Consider the following 17,722-nt stretch of genomic DNA (forward strand, 5'->3'; position numbering starts at 1 on the left):
AAAATTGATAAAATACATCTACGATAGCTAGCACGATAGCTAGCTAGATAGTTAGATAGCTAGCTAGCTAGCTAGATAGATAGATAGATAGATAGATATAATTATTATTATCATAAACCTCGGAAACATTTCTGACCAACCACAAGTTGGTCCGCGGCCCACCTGACACCGGTGCGTGTGACGCAGTTTTCTTGCGACTGTCAGTCGCCCACAGACAGACAGACAGCCCGGCCCCCATGTGTGTGAAAGTCGGATTTAAACGCCTGTATCCAGCCATTTGAGGTAAAAAAAAATATGAATTAAATGTGCATCAGACAGTCATACAATGTCTCTACGTTTAAAGTCAGACGCGTGGTGTTGCACGTGGAGGAGAGAGGACATGGTGACAGGGTGTTTAATGTTAACAGCGACGCTTATTCATTCCTACCTGACGACAAGGTCAGGATTGTCCTGAGATGTTACACCTCAGGGTTCTGCTTCACGTCTGCAGGATCAGGGTGATCGTTATATGGTTGTTTATATGTTTGTTTAGGTCGGTTTGGGATGGTTTGTCACTTTGTCGATAGATGACTGGACATAAATGTCTGTGTCTGGCTGCTGGCTGTTGTGTAAGCATTTGCATTGTGAGTTACACAACAGCTAGCTAGCCATAGTAGCCAGACAAATTATGTATGGGTCTGGTTGCATGAACATTTAAAGTGAATGTTTACCTTAAAAATGCAATTAATGCATTTAAGTGTTCCTTAGAAAAATATGTCTAGCTCAGAGATTCTCAGCCTTTTTCATTTCAAGGACTCCTTGATATACCTTAGGCCACAGACAGACCATCTCTGGGGACCCCAATCACTGTGCAATCCTTAGTGTTAATTAAACTCAAGAGTGTACAAATGTAACCATATGGACCTCTAAGGGTCCTTTTGGTTACTACTGTACACTTTCTAACTATCAATCATATAGCTGGGGGTACTCCCTGGAACATCCTCAAGTGCCCCTTGGTGTTGAGAACCACTGGTCTAGCTAGCTTATACTCAATAACCATGAATGAACTCTTAAGCAGTAAACTAACATGGTCTGAACAACCAGCCACAGCAGACCTTTTTAAATGGCAGTTAAAAATACAAATGTAAGAGTTGCTGCGATTCAGAATTTAATAACAAACTTTTCTTTGAAATTCTTTATTGTGAGACTGGGGATGTAGTATTGTATTAATTCTGATACAATATGATATTTGCCATCTTTACACAATGGAGGCTAAGGCTATGGAGTGTTGTCTAACCTCACCGCGCGACAGGACGTGCAATAACCCCAAGTTTGCAACTACTTTCGCCTGCCCCACACAGACAGACAGGTACAATGGGTACTCTGACGAAGCCCCCGACACTATGACTCAGATATATTGGTCGGATCGGCGGTGCGACGTAGGTGTGAGGCCGGAACTCTAGATGTGAGGGCTGTGTAGCGGCCGCCCAACCTCTAGTTCTGTATGTAGCCATAGAACACTCAATGCATGGTCAGTTATGGAGGTATCCATCTCGTGGCATTCTAATCTGTTAGCACTGCATGTGTACTCGCCCAATAATTAATTGCTGTGACTTATTAGGGCCAGGTCTTGTTATCTAGTATCAAATAAATCCATTACATTCGAAAGTTCTGGCATGAAACGTATATTATGTAAAACAATAAACTTTCCACGAAATTCCCATGTACCACATTCACCGTATGAAGCATTCACAGCAGCCACACAGCTACACTTCCTTCACGTACAGTGAATGTGGTCCATGTCAATCTCATGGAAAAGATGACATATCTGATATTTAAATATACGTTTTCTGCCAGAACCTTCGAATGGATTTGAATACCAGATGGCAAGTGCTGACTCCAAGTTTGATTGATTGAATACTTCTTAGTCAAATTGTAAACAGCACTACATGAAGGTACAGTCAGACATTTAAGGCTAAAAGGATAACACAAAAAAGTCCTGGGGACTTTGTTTCCATTGTGGTCCTGTGTATTCAATTCATCAACATAGTATAAATAAAAAATAACACAATTCACAGCAAATAATTATTGGCTGAGTATGCTCTACAAATTAGAATGCCGCGAGATGAATCCCTCCACAAAAATGCATTGAGTGTTCTATGGCTGTATATGGAATACATTAAATGAATAGAATATCAGCCAATCTAGGTTAGGCTTTGTTAGGTTTACAGTAGAAAACAAAAACGAGTACTCTGTCTGTATATAATGCAGTTTGCCGGGTGCACGTTTCACGAAGATTCACAGTAAGAAAGTAATAGCCAGCACTCCGAAGTCCTTCTGGTACTTTTAATTCATATACGCACAGTCACAGCATACACAGACGCGTTTTGGTGTCAAGCCTTCCTCAGCGTGTATTTCCTAGGTTTAGCACAGAGGCTGACAGCTTGCCAGACTTAAGCTCAACAGCTCTATAATGTCTCTTTTCTCCATCACACAGGTGTTATTTGGGATGTCGAGTCTGACCTCTGGATTGTGAGAAGCCGTTATATTAAACCGTCCCCCCCTCCCCCCCTGCTCCTGTCTCCTGTGTGGTCTCTCTCCCATCCGTCCTCTCCATGACCGGCCGACTGCTGGGTAGATGTACCCGCCTCCTCTCTCGGGCTCATGCCCACGCTGCGGCCACCGTCGCGACCCCCCGCTTGCCCGCCGGCCCCCTCGCCGCCGGGCCTGCGGCGGAGCTGCTGAGGCCCCAGGCCTCGTTGTGGCCGCGGGCTCCGGGGAGGCCGCTGTGCGAGCGGGCGAGTGCCGCTGGCCAGGACGAGTTCCCGCTCTTTCCGAAGCGCACGCGGTTGGACGACCTGGTGGAGAAGGCGACGGCTGTGGAGGACATCCTGCAGGCCTGGACAGATCTCGGCGGAGACGCCAACCACGCTGCTATCGCCATGACTAAACTGGCTCGGGTACAGGCGGGTAACGGACATGCCGGTCCTGGAACGCACGATCCAGATCTGCTGACGGACCCACGACTGCGGGAAATGATGGCAACAGTAACGGGACAGGTAGCGGCTCGATATTACTTTGGGCGTGTCATACAATACGTTGAATTTTGCTGTGCGTGAAATACAATTTACATTTTAGGCATTTAGCAGATGCTGTTAAAATGAATAGAGATATAGTAATCTGGGATCAGAGGTAAACCAAGAACCTATTATCAGTCTAAACAGTATAATATCAAAAAATCTATAATTGAAACTATACACACTATAGGATTCCAGGTCTACAACTGACCTGGCATCTGTCTGCATAACATGCTATCTAAATCACATTTTAGCCTTTACATAAGCCTGCAAGGTCGTCAAGGCTAGGGCAAGTGCTATGGGCTAAGGTGGAGTCTGTAGAGGTGAGTCTTCAGAAATATGAAATATGCATTACAAGCAAACAAGGTTTGACCGGTATAGAAAGTAGAGGGTATGAATTTGCCCCATGGTATGGATTTTGACCATACCGTGCTGCCTGGTAGAGCTTGTTGTCTTATTTAGCTTTTTACTTTTTTCTGCTGTACTTGAAGTCCATTTTTATTTTAACTTTTTTACATTATTGCAGTTTTGCACAATATGTTCTTAAAATACCTCTGTACTATGTGAAATATCTCCTAGTATATTACATTTAAGAGTACCATAATAGCTGTCAATGCAGTTGTCATACAATTGCTTTCAATGCTTCAAATCATACCGTGATATACATTTTGTTCCATAGAGCCCAGTCATAGTTTTGACCTGACTTATATAAGTCCGATTTATACTTTGGTTGCTTGATGGTTCTATGCGTCTAAAATAGCGGCTCTTCGAGCTCACAATGGGTTAACGCAACACGCTGTGAGCTTGTAGATCTGCCATATTTGGCATGTGACAAATGTGTCGTATGGCGGAGTAAATTAAGCTGTAGGAGCTCATGATTGACATTTGCAGTCAAAAAGTTACATCTTCTCACTTTTGTGTGTTCACTCCTAGGTTGTGTCAGTGTGGAATGGCGCTCTGGTGAATGTGCTGCGGGCTCTCCGGACCCTCGGCGTTCCTTTCACCGCTTCGGTACTGAGCTCCGTCCAGACAGAGGTGCTGTGGCGCATCCGCAGACTGTCCTCCAAAAACCTGGCCTTCCTGGTGGAGTGGGGAGCCGGGCAGAAAGGCCAGCACGAAGAGGTCTTAATGGCCGCCGTGTTCAAACAGCTGGAACTACGCTGGACTGAGATCTTGGACGTCAAGACCGTTAGTTCGCTGATGTCCAAAGGAAAGCACATGTCACCCAGCCTGATGGACAGGCTAGAGGACAAGGTAGTACATGTCGATGAGGGCAGATTGTTGCTGTTTCATATTGTGTTAAAGATGTAAGTTTTAAAGGTGTAAGTGATGTTTTTTAAGGTGTGGCTCTGCAGTAGTCTAGCAATCTTAAAGAGGTGTGGGTGCGTGTGTTGTCTGTAGCTAATCACACAAACCACTGGACCGATCAGCACCATATTTCTTGTGCACACTGCCAGTTGGCCACGGAAGTTCATCCACATATGTTCTTTTTTTCATATTTAACTTACATTTTATGGAAGTCAGTTGGGCTCTGATGGGGCTGAAACCTTCAGTCATACTGATGTCACATAGTAGATGACGGACCCTTCATGGTCACATGAAGTCCGAGATCCACATTAGAGCCACGCCGATCCCGAGATCCACATGATTAATGTTTTTGGTTAAAATAAGTGTTAACTAGCTCTATATTCCCATTGTAAATCATTGTTATAATATAGAGACTGTTCAACAGGGTCTCTGTCTCTCCAGCTCTTTATTAAACAGAGAATACGTTTTCAGGCCAGGATACCAATTCATCCAATCAGGAGAGTGATAAATAAGTGGAAGTGATTAAACAAACAAACATACATTCGGAACTGGAACACTGAAGCTGATAAAACCCCTTATTTGATAAAATTGGTATCCTGACCTGAATATTTTATTTTCTGTTTACTAAAGGGCTGGAGAGATGCGGATAAAATAATGAGTGGTTCAAGGTTCCAGAGAGATGGATGGGGGGGCTTCCAAATCACAGAACCTCTCTTTCGGGATCTAAAAATGCTTCACCTTCTGTCCATGTTCCAGGCACTGGAGCTGGCGGAGAGCTTTATCTAAATCAGGGGTCTTCAACGTTTTCAGCTCAAGGACCCCCTAGCTGAGAGAGAGATGAAGCAGGGACCCCCTCTATATTGTATACAATTGTGTTTCAGATTAAACTTATCTTTTTTCCCCTCTACTCCTATACCTCTTTGCCGAAAATAGCAGATCTACAAGCTCACAACGCCTCGCAGCACGAGGCGTTGTGAGCTTGTAGATCTGCTATTTTCGGCTAATGTTCCCCACAGAATAGGGATGCTAGGGGTTCAAGTGGTTGATGTAAAAAAAAAAAAATCCTTTCACACAAAGATTAGGCGGACCCCCTATAGTAGCTCTGAGGACCCCCTAGGGGTCCCAGACCCCCTGTTGAAGACCCCTGATCTAAATGCTTCACCTTCTGTCCATGTTCCAGGCACTGGAGCTGGCGGAGAGCTTTTCTGCAGAGGAGATCCGCAAGGTTTGTGTCTCCCTGGCCTCCCAGAGCCGCAGGTCTGTCCCCCTGCTCCGAGCGTTGTCCTATCACCTCCTGCAGAAACCCTCGTCTGAACTCAGCACATCTCTGCTCCTGGACATGGCCTATGCCTATGGTAATACCACTCGACTGTACTGGGATTGCCAGGCATACATTATGCAGTAGTAGTATACAACAGCGTAACCAGCTCAGTGGCCTTGTGGTAAGAGTGTCCGCCCTGAGATTGGGAGGTTGGGGTGCGACAGTGAAAAGAAAACTGGAAGAAAATACAATTCAGACTGCATAACGATGCAAATAAACGAGGGGGGGGGGGGGCTGTTGGTGAATTGACTTTTACTTTGGGAACTCTATACTATAAATATCTCCTGTTTCTGTAGCGTGAGGCGGCTTGATGTACAAGTACACCCACCCCCAGCCATAATGCACAAGTACACCTGGACATGATGCTACTATGATGCAGGGACTTACCGGCTGAGTGCCGAGCTGGGAGGCATTGGGTGCTATTTGTTACATTACAGTCATTTAGCAGACGCTTTTATCCAAAGCGACTTACAATAAGTGTATTCAACAAGGGTAGGGAACGAAAACTACTAATCACCAGAAGTCTTTAGTGCATTTTCTGCAAAAACAAGCAAAAGAGTATACCTAGCGCTAAGGTAAAAGTGCAATATATCAGCTACCTATTTCGTTAAACAGATGAGACAAGATAGCTAAATCAAATGAGCATGAGCTAAAACAAATAAGTGTATCGACTAAACAAGATCCAATAAACAATACAACAATAGAAAACAAGCGTTCGTACAACTAGTTAACAACAAGTAGGTCAGGCAGAGAGGAAGGGTAGTGTTTCCTGAAGAGGTGGGTTTTCAGCCTGCGCCGAAATATGGGCAGTGACTCTGCTGTCCTAACATCAGTGGGAAGTTCATTCCACCACTGTGGGGCCAGAACAGAAAAGAGTCGTGACCGTGTGGATCGGCCAGAAGGACCCTTGAGTGACGAGGCAATCAGTCGCCCCGAGGTGGCAGACCGGAGTGGTCGGGCAGGGGTGTAGGCATCGACCATAGCCCGGAGGTAAGAAGGAGCTGTTCCTTTCACTGCCCTATAGGCTAGCACCAGGGTTTTGAACTGGATGCGAGCCGCTACGGGGAGCCAGTGTAGAGAACGGAGAAGGATGGTTGTGTGGGAGAACTTGGGGAGGTTGAACACCAGTGGTTGAACACCAATGGTTCCAGTCTTTGGTATGACGGGGATGGAACCCTGACCTCCCAATCTCAGGACGGACACTCTAACCACAAGGCCACTGAGTTGGTAACAGCTGTATTGCTTATTAGTATCTGCATTAGCTACTATACTGTACAGTGTACATGGCAGCAGTTACTCTTCCTGGGGTCCTCAACATTAAAATAAAATAATAGAAACGATAATATAGAAATCCACGCTGACATCACACATTATTTACATAAGTAAATAGTTTTAACCTGCATAAAGCAGCAACTCCAATCCCCTTTATCAAACCCATAATTTAAAATACTGTATGTTTCACCAACATACATTTTTAAAGATTTTCTTTTAACACAAAGAACTAGTATTTCTTAAAGCAGCTATATGTAGTTTGGGGTATCAGTGGCCTCTTTGGACAAAAATAACATGGCAGCCAACGTCTTTGACTTCATTACCCAAGAGTCTCTGCAAGCATGTCCGGCGAGGACGCGCTGTTATTGGCCAGTCTTAATCGCTTTGACTGGCAGTTCTGCCTTGGTGCGCGCCTTGGCAAATGCCTGGATGAAACTCATTGTCTGCCCTAAACATACAGTAGTAATACAGTCAAGCCCCTAGCAGGGACCCCCCCCCCGAGTCTATAAATCTATGGAAGGATGATTGTTATTGCTTAAACATGTAACTTTATAATTTTGTGGGACAGAATATGCTATATAGTTGTTAAAAAGTTACATAGTGCTGCTTTAAAGGTTTAATGACATTCACTTTTACACCACATTCAAAGTCTTTGTCCTGGTCCTTCAAAAGTGTACAAAAAGTTTTAAGTGAAAATTCCATTCCAGTGATCCATGGCAGGTGTTTTTCTCTCACATTTCTAAAGCCTTTTCAACTGCAATGAAAAAAGAAATCTTTGCCTGCGGGTGTCGCTGGTGAGGGATTTTGCCTGTCAATCATCGCCTCTGCTCCCCAAAGGAAAGGATAGGGGAGGGGAGGGGCGAGGAGGAGAGTGGGCGGGATTAATCGACTGTGACCTCACTGTCGAAGGGCCAAGCTCAGATTACTTTTCAGCCTAATTATTCAGAAAACCCCAGACCACAGAAAATCCACTGAATGTTCTAAGTTCAGGTTTTTTGGGTGTAATTGAGGTCATAAAACCCCAAATAAAACATTGAAAATAAAAAAAGTGAAAATGAATGTCATGATACCTTTAAGGTATCTGGCATTTGATCTCTAATGTTTTCTTGTCCTTTTTCCCCCCAGGGAAGTTGAATTTCCACCACTCTCAGGTGTTTCAGCGGATTTCATCAGAGTTATTACCTAGAGCTCCTGCGATGAGTTCTGCTGACGTCACGCGCTGTGCAAAATCATTTGGCTACCTCAAATGGCTTCACTACCCACTGTTTGAGGCCTTCACCGAGGTCAGTCCTAGCACTAGGAACAACATCAAGCCCTCTTCTCAATATCCACTAAGGTGGCAACTATCAATTATTTTCTTAGCGTTTATTCTATTTATTACTTTTTCGATAAATCAAATAATTGAGAGTAGTGTTTTTTTAATCAATGATGTGATGTGATGTTTTATTCTTAGCCTTACAATGGTGTCAAGCAAATGGCGAAAATAGCAGATCTATAAGCTTACACCGTTTTGTGATGCGTTGTGAGCTTGTAAGATCATCAATTTACTAAGTTTAAACAAAATTGTTGCCTATCATGAAAAGAAAGATGACCTGTCACACCCCTTCCAGACTCACCTTGTGTAATAATTAAACTCTAAACAGGTCATGTTGCAAAGCTGAACATGTATTTACTATAACGTCAGCGCGTGTGTGTGTGTGTGTGTGTGTGTGTGTGTGTGTGTGTGTGTGTGTGTGTGTGTGTGTGTGTGTGTGTGTGTGTGTGTGTGTGTGTGTGTGTGTGTGTCTCTTTCCACAGCACTATACAGACAACAGTGTCAGGTACAACACTTCTCAGCTGTGTAATCTGCTCATGACGTTGGCCCGGTTGGGGTTCCAGCCCACAAAGGCAGCAGAGTTCTATAAAGAGGTAAACTAAAACATTTTTTCCCCCATTAGTTGCAGTGGTTCTCAACCTTTTCTAGATCAGGGCTAACCTGAAAAGTGGTCAGATGGGTGGACTCTGCTCAACAATTTGAGAGCCGTTTAAGTGGTATTTTAATGTTGCTTGGCTGTGGAGTTTTTCTCTAAAGTAATGTTGTGTTGTGGTGTTGTGTTTCAGGTCCACAGGGCTCTGGATGCGTCTCTGTCAAATCTGGAACCCTTCCTGCAGACCGATGTGGTCTGGTCTCTGTGTGTTCTACAACAGGCCAAGACCAGCCACTTCACCATGCTCACACAACACACACATATAGCCAAAGTCACAGGTAAGCGCACGCACGCACGCACACACACACATTTTCTGTGGTCTCAACATTTTTAGACCACAACATGATGTTGTTTTGAATGAAAGCACTTTGGGTCTTTCTGTTGTTTTAAATGTGCTGTACGAATAAAGGTGACTTGACTTGACTCGACTCGACATACAGTATTATTACATAACACGACAAACAGACAGACCCTATCGTTACAGAGCCACGCCGTAAAACCAACCACTCTCTTATGTCATTCATGTAATTCTAGGTGAACATTTGGGTGATTTAAAGGCAAAAAAAAAAAAGAACATAGCAGATCTACAGGCTCACAATGTGTTGCAACGTGTTGTGAGCTTGTAGATCTGCTTTTATCAGATTTGGTGTAGAGGTAAAAAAGAGCAGACCAAGAATAGACCCGGGGGGAACCAATCAATGATTTATATCTTTGCTGTCGGGTGTAAACTAGGGATGTTCCCAGCGATTGATTTCACTGAGGTGTACACAACATTTCTGAAAATGTTTCTTCGAATAGTCGAACATTTATTCATTCATTAAAATTAACACCCATTAAAAACTGAACACATTTCAATCTATAAGGCCAAATCTGATATATTAAGAGGATATGAAAGCCATTTAAAATGGTAATGCTATTGGAATCTTACACATGTGTGCTCCCAGATAATTAATTACACCTGCCCAAAAGTAGGTCAAATCAATTAGCTGGTCACTCCAGAGGAGTGACCAGCATGACAGTAATATGGGTGCAAAATGGAAATGTGTTGTAAAAAAAGTTAATATCGCAATTGAAAATATATTTAATAGAACAACCGAATTTTATTTTGTAACCGTTTAGTAGGGGCAGCACCGCTTATCCGTGTATATCCGCCCACATCCCTTGTGAAAACCTCATATGTCCAAAAATGTTACTTCGGCAGGATTCAGATTCAAAAGTAGCAAACATAGCCGATGTGTTTTGAGCTTTCGTGTGACACTGTGTATGACGAAGTAGGGCATTAATTCACCAAAAAAACAATGAAAATTCAAGTGTGGAGATACACTGTATAAGGTTTCTGCCAGGCGGCAACGAGAGCCCGGGTTCAAGTGTGTAAAAGTTGTCCTCTCATTCAACTTGCAGGGGGCAGCCCGTCTCGGGTGGAGAACTATCGACTGAAGCTGCTTCACATCGCCGCCACCCTCCGGTTGGAGCACCCCCCCGAGTCCTGGGCGTCCTCAACCCCCCTGTCCCTCCCCCTCCCCTCTGCCCTGGCCCAAAGCACTACGCTCTCCCCCCTGCAGAGCAGCCTGAGGATGATGCTACATAATCTGGTGGGAGATCAGACCGAAGCACTGAGAACAGCGGTTGATACCGTGTACGGGTGGACTATAGGTAAACTCATGCACACACACACACACGCAGTGCTGTAAAGTAACTAAGTACGTGTACTTAAGTACAATTTTGTGGTATTTTTACTTTAGTGGAGTATTTCCTATTTTCAATACTTTTACTTCTATTATTACTACTACATCTCTGAGGAAAATATTGTACTTTTGCTCCACTACGATTATTTGAAAACTTTAGTTACTACAGTAGTTACTTACTTTGTAGGTTTTGATTATTATTACAAAACATACATTACCCACTTCAGCCCTTTACTGTATACATTTGAAAATAGCCGATCTACAAGCTCACAATGCCGAAAATGAAAATGAAGCCGATAGTTCAGCTATTTCAAATCCGCCATCTTTCAATATCGTGTCATTGCGAACGCGGAAGGAGGCGCGCGAAGCGCGCCTCCGCCCAAGTGGAGCTTACTATGAAACCGTGCTCGGGTTGTGTGTGGCTCTGTGGCTCTGTGTGCACTGCCTGTGTGCAGCCGCGCCCCCATGTGACTCACGCTCTCATTGGCTGCTGACAGATCTCAGAGTGGAGCTTACTATGAAACCAACCCGATCGCCCCCCCAAACACGGTGAAATAGCACGGATTGACAAACGGCAATTCCGTGCATAGATGACTAGGAACTCCGAAACTCCGTGCATAGGAGAACCATATCCCCCCCCCCCCATTAACTTCAATATGAGGCGGAGGCAGTCACGTGACTTTCTCTCTACGCTCTCCCCATCACGGTGAAATAACACGGATTACAAGTCCGTAAATACACAACATAACAATTAAAAAAAGACAAAAAAATATATAGGGCTGCGTTCGCTTCCCGCGTTCGCGCGTCTTACTTGTATCCTGCAGAATGCTACCAGACCATTATTGGTTGGGTAGCTTGTCAATCAAGAGCGGGGGCGGGGAATGAATGCTATTGGTTGTGTAGCTTGTCGATCAAATCATCCCGCCCCTCCTAGAGCATAACATACTTTTACTTAAGTAAAACATTAGTACTTTTTTACACCACTGCACACACGCGCGCACATGCACACACTCACTCTCTCTTATGAGTACATAAGCACCAAAAAAAGACTGTATTTAATGGCTGTGTGTGTGCTTGTCCAATCAGATGGTGAGTTGGTGGTGGACTATGAAAACAAGGCCTATTATTGTAGCCTGTCCTCGTTGACGGCTCCTCACTTGGCACAAGGAGGAGGAGGGGGACAGCCTTTACCTGCCGGAGCACGGAGGTGAGAGAGACTCACAGAGAATTAACTGTACATTTGTTTCTCCTAGGGTTGTGATCGTTTAGGATCTTAACGATTCCGGTTCATTTTACGGTTCCTTTTAACGATTCCTATAGGGTGTTCCAAATGGACACTTAGAGGTCTGTTACTCTGAGAGTGTAACAATGGAACCAAATGGACCCGTAAAAGGTCCATTTGGTTCCATTTGTACACTCTGACTTATGGTGGTCCTTGAAATTAAAAAGTTGAGAACCACCAGTATTGTAGTTGTGCAGCAGTGTTGATTTCGTTGACTAAAACTATGGCGAAAAATGTTCGTCGACCACCTTTTTTCACTGACGAAAACTAAATAAAAACTTTAAGCTATGATGACTAAAACTAAGAGTAAAAATACTGACAGTTTCGTCAACAAATAAAAACTAGACTAAAATGTTAGTGAGGGACTAGTGGAGAAGAGATCCAGTAGAACTAAGACATGTAATTTTATGTTTGGTTGCGCTCGGGTGTTGCGTTCTGAAAATAGCAGATCTACAAGCTCACAACGCGTCGCGCTGCGACGCGTTGTGAGCTTGTAGATCGGCTATTTTCAGCATTCAACCAAGTGTAAAATCAGCCATTATTATATCTTATGATATTTAGTCGACTAAAACTAGACAAAAACTAAAACATTTCAGATGACAAAAATATGACAAAAACTACCGTAAATGGAATTTTATTCAAAAGACTATGACTAAAACTAAATACAAATTTGCTGTCAAAATCAACACTGTTGTGTAGCAGACATGAAGTCCACGCATACGTGTCTGTCCACGCATATACCAACCCTAGCAACCACTTCCCTTCTGGAATCCCTTTCCAAAGCTGTCGTTCAGTAGCTCAACTACCATGATTTTTCCAACATCTAGGGCTGGAGGATATGGATAAAATCAGATATTGTAATCTTTTTGACCAAATACCTCTATCGATACTGTGACGATAATATTCTTTTTGTTCAACAAAAGAAAAGAAAGCGAAAACAGGCGAGCTACAAGCTCACAACGCGTCGTGATGCGTTGTGAGCTTGTAGATTGTCTTTGTTTGCCATCCGTGAAGTGTTTGGACATTTTTGGAGCGACAAATCCTGACATCTTATCTCTCTGAAAAACTGTACACTTCAGGGGTCTGTATTATTGGCCATAAAACCTTTCAGTTTGATTTCCACTCCAGAATAACGTTTCTCTTCTGAGTATTTTCCTTTACCCCTAAACACGCTCATCTCTCCTCACCACATCCTCCTCTCACTAAGTGGTTACTCGTCTGGTATTCAGTTTGTCAGGATGTATTTCAGAGGGCTGTGTTGAGTGGACTGGAACTCAGAGAGGGATGGGCCATGTTGTTTCTCTCTCCCCCTAGTGGTGGCAGGGATGTCACATCCTAATCCATGGAAACATGAGTATTCAGTGATGTAATCATATCTTTTGTACATTTTTGACAAAATTGTACATATACAGTATTTAGTCATAGTTTCTGTCATCATAGCTTAGTTTTCATATATTGGTTTCGTCAGTGAAAAAAGATAGTCGACAAACCTTTTTCGTCCTAGTTTTAGTCGACGACATGAACTCTGCTCCATGGTACATGATGAGTTGTGTGTTGGTTGTGTTTGCTCCATGGTACATGATGAGTTGTGTGTTGGTTGTGTTTTCAGACTAGCCTTTCTAGCCTGGGAGTTTCCCAACTTTGGCTCGAGGAGTAAAGAACTCCTTGGTCGATTCGCCATGAAGAGAAGACACCTGCAGCTGGCTGGCTTCATTACTGTGGAGGTGACACGACCACACACACACACGCGCAATGCATGAATGCACCATAACCATAACCACTATGCAACCATAAAGGATAAGGCCAGTGTAATTAAAACATTATTTTTCTTATTGCCAACCTAGTCTATGAAAGGTCCAATATCAGAAAATGCATCTCCTACTATATGCTCAGTCTTGCCAAAACAAATCTAGGTCATATTCCTATAAGGTAGAACTGGGGTGGCAGTAGCTGAGTTGGCAGAGAGGCTGTCTGGGAATCGGAAAGTCACCGGTTGGCCCCGCGGTCTGCCCAATCTATAGGTTGAAGAACTTGAAGTGTCCCTGAGCAAGACACTTGAAACCCCTTACAGCCCCCCCCCTGCTTTGGTCAACGTCATTCATCATAGTGTTGAACCTGGACAACTTGCAACAACTTGATGAAGCCACAGTGTAAGCATAGAGAATGTAAACAGGGCAATGCACATTGGAACAAGATTTCAGTGCCGTTTCATAAAGTTGTCCCAGGAATATTTGCAATGCCCAGGTTCCTCAACGATGATGAATTATACTGACCAGAGCAACGGTACAGCTCTGGGACAGGTTTTACAGCTTTCTGGACAACAAAGGAGTTCCACGACTTCTAGATTTAGATATATTTGTTTTAGCAAGATGGCCGTGCTTAAATAGAGCTGTTCACGGGTGCAAAATAACGGTACCGAACCCTAATGGGACCCGTGAAATTTGTTCAGAGATCCGATTTGTTTTCCGAGATATTATAGAACCGGACATGACAAACCTAGTACAATTGGCAAAAATGCCGTTCTACCTGTAGATGCCAGTTATAGGCTACTCCATAATCTAGCAGCTACATAGCAGCCAGCAAGATACAATGACAATTTGCATGTTTTCACCTCGATGAAGAACGAATCCATGATAACGCACGGTGCACACACCTTTGATCCCATGGAGGCATACAGTAGTTTGATACGCTGTCACTGAACTGAACTGAGTCACTGAACTCAGCCAGCTGGCAGCATTGGCACTAGGGATGGGACGATAATCGTTGTTATCGTTTATCGTGATAAAAAACGCTCACAATAATAATCGTATTGCAGAAATTTAAATGTATCGTGAAATTGTCCTCCGTCATACACTGGGATCAATTCACCTTTGCCGAGCTGCATATCCGGTACCACCTAAACCCTCTAGAATTGGTAAAACGCACCTGTAAAGAACGTACTTGATTCATTCTTTTTTTCACTCTCTAAATCTCTTTGCCAAAAATAGCCGATCTACAAGCTCACAACGCGTCGCATTGCGACGCGTTGTGAGCTTGTAGATCGGCTATTTTTGGCAAATGTTCCAATCCAGACTATGGATGCTGGGGTTCAAGAAGTGGTTTAACAAAAGTGTTAAAACATAGTTTTAAACATATTTTGATTATCGCGATAATATCGTAAATCGCAATTATTTTGGTCACAATCATCGCAACATGAAATGTTCATATCGTCCCATCCCTAATTGGCACGCATGCGCAGCCAAACATTTCCCCCCTTACTTTGTGCTGCAGTAATCTGAACCTAGGTCAGCCTAAATCATCACGCAAGTTACAGAGCACTTCATGCTTTTCTCTCCTGATCAGCGCTGAGTACGAATGTTCTTCTCTCATCCACCTGGGTATTACACATAAACAGACCCGGTACCCAAGGTTGAAAATGATCTGAACCGACCCGGACCCCAGTGACCATGATAAAACATGGCCCCGAACCTAGCCTGGTTCCATCATAGACATATAAAGGTAGACGCCTCCTCTGGCTCTGAAGCGTCGGCATCTCGGACGCACTTCCGCTTCCTCTATGCTTCCGGGGGCAAGCTGGAAACTTCCGTGTGCGTCACAGAAGGGGGCGTTCGGTAGGCCAATCAGAGGCAGGTGGGGTGGGTCTTTTCTTAAGAGGCAGCCGCGCAGCAACTAGTCAATTAGACGCGCTGTGATTGGCCAGTAGTTAACGTGATGTGATTGGTCAGTAGTCAAACAGCCCCCGGAAGAGCCTTGTATTGAGAGACCAGTCGTTACAATGAACTGCAGAGGCCAATGAGGTATCTAGGTTTCTATATCTATGGGTTCCATACCATAGACCCCGCCCACTCTCTGAGTGGACTGCCTATTGGTCTGGTGTTGTAAATGGGAACCTAGGACTTCTCCGGTAAAAAATGTGTTGTCCAATGACAGTCGGAGGTGGGCGTGGCGTGGGGATCCCTTAGGATTGGTTTAGGGAAATTCTAATCCCCTCCCCCTTGTAATCTCCTACACTGGAGCCAATGTCAGACTGAAGCTCCACGCAGCTTCAGTCTGATAATCAGGCTACCCCGAACCCGTACGGGTCTCGGGTACTATTGGGTATTTTTGGTTTGGGAGGACCCGTGAAGAAAGTGAATTACTTCATGGTTTTCTAGAGCAGTGGTTCACAAAGGACCCGGGGGTCCTTCTGGGGGTTCCAGTGGATCCCCAGCTAAATTAGTTAAGGCCTAACAAAATAATATGTTGGTTTCCGGTTGGCGACCGACCCTATTAAATACGCGCGACCCAGATGATTTTATTGGCATTTGGAGTGAAAAAAAAAAAAAAAAAAAATTAAGTCAAAATCCGACCGAGTCGATCAAAAACGTCTTACAAAAAATATATTTGGTGCGACCACATTCGCGAAGTTTAATCAAAGTTTTCTTTCGTCTAAAATATCATGTGCGCAAATGTTTTGTTTTACTATTCATGCGTCATTGCGTCATCGCGAGGAGACGGCGGCGCAGCCGAGCGCACAACAACAACAGCAGCACATGCATGTCCTCCTCCAGCCATGGACCTGTGTACAGTGTCTGTCGTCTGCCCGTGCAAACCACCTCCTAAAATAATTCGCTTGACTACTAAAACGTTTGCAGACATAATTAAGGAGGTGAAACAGTGCCGATGTCAGTTTTCATCTGCAGCAGGGAGACACGACCGAGCGGATACATGGACCCACATCTCACTCGACATACTCTCTACGCCCACCGAGCCTCTAGCCTCTCAGGCTGGGTCTGTTTTGGCCATGTTCGACTTTAAATATTTAGCCCTGAGATGCTCATGCATCTGCCCCTCAGTCAGCATTTGACCGATTGTTTGCAGCCCAACATAACGTGCACTTGCCCACCGCCAAACAAGCTCAGAACAAAAAGGAGGAGTTTAACGACGTACTAAACTTACTACGAGAGAGACAAGTCGGCTTCTCGGTCCCAGAGACGACGACCTGCGGATCCCATCTACTTAGTTCAGCTGACGTTACTGTGTAGTGTGAGAAAGCTAGCAAACGTTACCTATGTTTTTTTGTGTCACTAACATCACCAGCACTCTGCGCATGGGGTAAATAATATTCCCCGTTTAGACAAAGCCTTCTAGTATAGTCTCGACAAATAGGCAGTGGTGGAAAGTAACTATTCTACTGCATAGAAACATATGAAATCAGACAATTTGAAACCCCTATTAAAATCGTCTAGAACTACATTTGCAAGTGCTCTATAGTCCACTAAATGGAATGGGGCCATGACACAAAGGCTACAGACCACTTTAAGTAACTAAGTACATTTACTCAAGTACTGTACTTAAGTACAATTTTGAGGTATTTGTACTTTACTTCAGTATTTCCAATTTCCAACACTTTTACTTCTACTCCACTACATCTCAGAGGCAAATATTGTACTTTTACTACACTACAATTATTTGAAAACCTTAGTTACTAGTTACTTTTCAAATATACATTTTGATATTATAAAACATACATTAACCACTTTAGCCCTATTTTATACCTAGGCTATTTGAAAATAGCCGATCTACAAGCTCACAACGCGTCGCATGGCGACGCGTTGTGAGCTTGTAGATCTGCTATTTTTATTTTTTTTACATTTTAGTACTTTTAGTTTTGGTACTTTAAGTACATTTTGATACCAATACTTTTGTACTTTTACTCAAGTACATTTTGAATTGCGGACTTTTACTTGTAACAGAGTACTTCTACATTGCAGTATTCATACTTTCACTTAAGTAAAACATTTGAGTACTTTTTCCACCACAGCACTTTTGTTTACACATGCATGTATCAA

At 43.7% G+C, this 17,722-nt stretch overlaps 1 protein-coding gene across 1 annotated transcript in view; it reads left to right on the forward strand.

Moving 5' to 3' along the window:
• The first annotated feature begins 209 nt into the window (after positions 1-209).
• tbrg4 (transforming growth factor beta regulator 4) overlaps positions 210-17,722 on the forward strand; it is a 28,666-nt gene continuing 11,153 nt past the window's right edge. Inside the window, exons 1-10 of the mRNA XM_080427460.1 lie at positions 210-282; positions 2,477-3,038; positions 3,990-4,310; positions 5,545-5,719; positions 8,083-8,240; positions 8,755-8,865; positions 9,058-9,202; positions 10,326-10,577; positions 11,696-11,816; positions 13,501-13,615. Coding sequence (XP_080283586.1) covers positions 2,595-3,038; positions 3,990-4,310; positions 5,545-5,719; positions 8,083-8,240; positions 8,755-8,865; positions 9,058-9,202; positions 10,326-10,577; positions 11,696-11,816; positions 13,501-13,615 — 1,842 coding nt within the window. The 5' untranslated portion in view covers positions 210-282; positions 2,477-2,594. The remainder of the gene's footprint in view (positions 283-2,476; positions 3,039-3,989; positions 4,311-5,544; positions 5,720-8,082; positions 8,241-8,754; positions 8,866-9,057; positions 9,203-10,325; positions 10,578-11,695; positions 11,817-13,500; positions 13,616-17,722) is intronic.

This window comes from Gymnoscopelus braueri, assembly GCF_963280865.1.
Source record: "Gymnoscopelus braueri genome assembly, chromosome: 4".
NCBI lineage: Eukaryota > Metazoa > Chordata > Actinopteri > Myctophiformes > Myctophidae > Gymnoscopelus > Gymnoscopelus braueri.